The sequence below is a fragment of the Cibotium barometz genome, chromosome 7, assembly GCF_041138505.1.
Source record: "Cibotium barometz isolate CiBa-2024 chromosome 7, ASM4113850v1, whole genome shotgun sequence".
Classification (NCBI taxonomy): Eukaryota; Viridiplantae; Streptophyta; class Polypodiopsida; order Cyatheales; family Cibotiaceae; genus Cibotium; species Cibotium barometz.
The window spans coordinates 49,882,873-49,885,934 of record NC_141052.1 but is presented as its reverse complement, the minus strand read 5'-3'; the positions used below and the strand labels follow the sequence as shown (position 1 = coordinate 49,885,934).

Below are 3,062 nucleotides of genomic sequence, written 5' to 3'. Positions count from 1 at the left end.
GTATTTTTTTAAATATGTCTTGGTTGCAAGAATGCGTGATCACCTAGTACTTGTATATATATATTGGGTTGGGGGGGAGAGAGAGAGAGAGAGAGCAGAAATTGGCATTAGGGTTGAGATAGACTCTTCCATTGTCTCCCTACCCACTGTTATAATGCATAACTAGAGTGACACCACTAGTGATGAAAGTGAGATTCCCCATAAGAGAGAGTTGTCATTTTGATGGCTAGAGGTAAGCTCCATATAACAACCCCTCTTGCATGCTTCCCTTCCTCCCTTCAGGCAAGGCTCTAGGTTATTCTATTAGTGAATAGGACCCTTGTAATAGGACTCTTGCCACGTATGCCTCCCAAACTACAAGACCTATTGCAAGGGCACAAAAGTAATGAGGGTTGTTGTGAAGCCTAAAGTAAATTTCTCCAAAAGCTTGTTTGTCTCCTTGACCTTTTCTACCCTTGCTTTTAGTACCCCATGCAAAATCATCTCTCTCTCTCTCTCTCTCTCTCTCTCTCTCTTTCTCTCTCAAGTAAAGATTTTGCACATCTTTTACAGACACTAAGCTTCAACGTCTTTAAGGATTGCTTTTATATAGACCTATCTAGGATACAATAGATTTTAAAAATCTAGAAACTTTTTTTGTTTTTTACACATTAATATATATATATATATATATACACACACATAACACACATATATATATAAGGGATTACCTTTGGTTGTTTGGGGAGAGAGAGAGAGAGCGAGAGAGAGCTCCTCCAACAAAGACAGGTATTCTCTTTATATGTATGTGTATATATATATACTCTTTATTAAACATAACTTATTCTATCTTCTCGTGGCCAAACGAGATGAAAAAAGGGACTATAGAAAAATACATTTTGATATAATTTTTCAAGCTTTGGTAGCGTTTGGGCTAGTTGTTGGGGCTCATCACCTACTTGTTTGCATATATTCGGTTGGGGAGAGCGCGAGAACCTTGGCCGTGGCCTTTTTCAACTGTTTTGTAATGATCTTTCAGTGTTAATATTATACATATCTCGCATTATCACCAACTTGTATATATATATATATATTGGCTTGGGCAGAGAGACAAAGCATTGAAGTGCACCACGAACTCTTGATTAGTCACAAAATTAGGATACAAATCCTCATCGTGAATTCATATACAAAAGAATTTGGTCTTATGGACCGTATCACAGTGAACACTAGATGTGGAAGGCTCTGTCGCAAAAGACTCGATTTCTTTTCGAAAAAAGTGAGCAGGCAGCTAGCGGGCTTGTGAACATATGTGGCCATTGCGGAGCTTCTGAATTTAGCGAATTGACAAGGTATCCTTCTCCGCTAAGGGCCCAAGCGAAGCTCGTGTCCGTTAGCTGCGCAGCGGCTTAGCCAAGGTATCTCTCTCCGCCAAGAGCCCAATCGAAGCTCGCGTCCTTTAGCTGCGCAGACTGTGGCTTAGCATCTTGTTGTGAGTTTGAATAACAGTTCTTCACCAGACGTCATTTTAATCTTTCTTCACCCCACGACATGTCTCATTCTGTTTGCCAAAAACGCCACGGAATCGAAGCTGATCTGGTGGCCCTTCCTAACGGCCACCTCCCCTGCTGCTGCTCCAGCGCTCCCTCTCATGAAGGGCTTCTGCCTGTCTTCCGACCATCCGTTTGCACGCCTCACGGTCACCCAATCGCACGCCCCCGCCTCCAGCTCATGGACGCTTGTGCCCTCTTTCTTCTCACTACAAGGACGTGCCTCAAATGCAGTGGGCCAAGAGCCAGCAGCAGGCACATCAAAGCTCACAGACATCTCTGATTCAAAATCACTCTTCTCGCTAGTAGTACTGTAGAAATCTAGAGTGCTCCTAGGCGACGCTTGACTTGCGTTAAGCCACTTCTCCTTCGCATGATCTTTGAGAAAGGGGTGCCGCAGAAGCTGGGCAGCTGTCCATCTATCCTTGGGATCCCTTTGCAGGCACTTGCTCAAAAAGTCCCTGGCCTCTGCAGACGCAGACTCTGTCAAGGGGGCGTCCTCCTGCGAGCACCCGATCTTGAAGAGCACGGCGGCTAAACTTGCTGATGTTTGACCATTTTGGGTCCCCCAGGGAGGCCTGCCTTGCAGCATCTCCACCACTGTGCACCCCAAGGACCAGATGTCCGATGGGCGCCCTTGCTCCACACCTTGAACCACCTCGGGAGCCATCCAAAGCGGAGTACCCCTAAAATACCCTCCCATTTCCGTTGTCCCCAGCCTCCTGGCTGCCCCAAAATCTGCAATCTTCACTCCACACAATCCCAGCAGAATGTTTTGCCCCTTGATGTCAGAGTGAACAATCCCCTGCTCGTGAAGGTAGCTCAGCCCTTCCACAATCTCACGGGTGTAGGATCGGACACGCCCTTCATTCAGTCGCCCCCCTGATTGCTTGACGAGGTCAGCGATGCTGCCTCCCTCCATGTAATCCAGGAAGACGTTGAGAGACAGCGATCCACTTTGCAGGGAGTAATCTGCGCCAAGGCACCGTATGATGCGAGGAGAGTTGAGGTTTTGAAGGATGCGAAGCTCGTTTTCTAAAGCGCTGAGCGCGGGGGAGGAGGAGGAGCAAGGGGTGGATTTTACAGCGAAGAGTTGGCCATCGTCCAAATTGACAGCCAAGGAGACGCTACCAAAGGAGCCAGAGCCCAAGGGGCAGCTACGCAGCCAGCGGCGGACAGGAGGAGAAGCGGTTCTAGTGGAAGGAAGAAGGAACATGGTTGTGTGCGTGCGAGGAGGTAAGAGTCATAAGAGAAATGATTGTGCGAACTTCGAAGCGGCTTTATACACTTGCTGATGCAAGACGCGGTTATCTGGCCTCCACGTGGACGTGGGCTTTCCGGCAGCTCAAAGGGTTTTTCGTTAATTTTATTATTATGGCGAGCAATCTAAGATATTATCCCCCCGATACAAATGCGCACGAAGTATCGTTCGTAGTAGTGATAGGCTACTACAGTACTCAAGCAATTCGGTCATGCGTCACGCGTGGCGTCGAGTTGTTGAAGAGGTCCGCTTCTCTCAAGGCTCAGGCGCATTCC

The 3,062-nt window shown here is 47.3% G+C and overlaps 1 protein-coding gene across 1 annotated transcript; it reads right to left on the bottom strand.

The window, feature by feature from the left end:
- Positions 1–1,095: 1,095 nt before the first annotated feature.
- Positions 1,096–2,797, bottom strand: LOC147637133 (mitogen-activated protein kinase kinase kinase 18-like). The gene has a single exon (XM_086800740.1). It carries the CDS (start codon positions 2,740–2,742, stop codon positions 1,516–1,518), a length of 1,227 nt encoding a protein of 408 aa, XP_086656866.1. The 5' UTR covers positions 2,743–2,797; the 3' UTR covers positions 1,096–1,515.
- Positions 2,798–3,062: the final 265 nt, after the last annotated feature.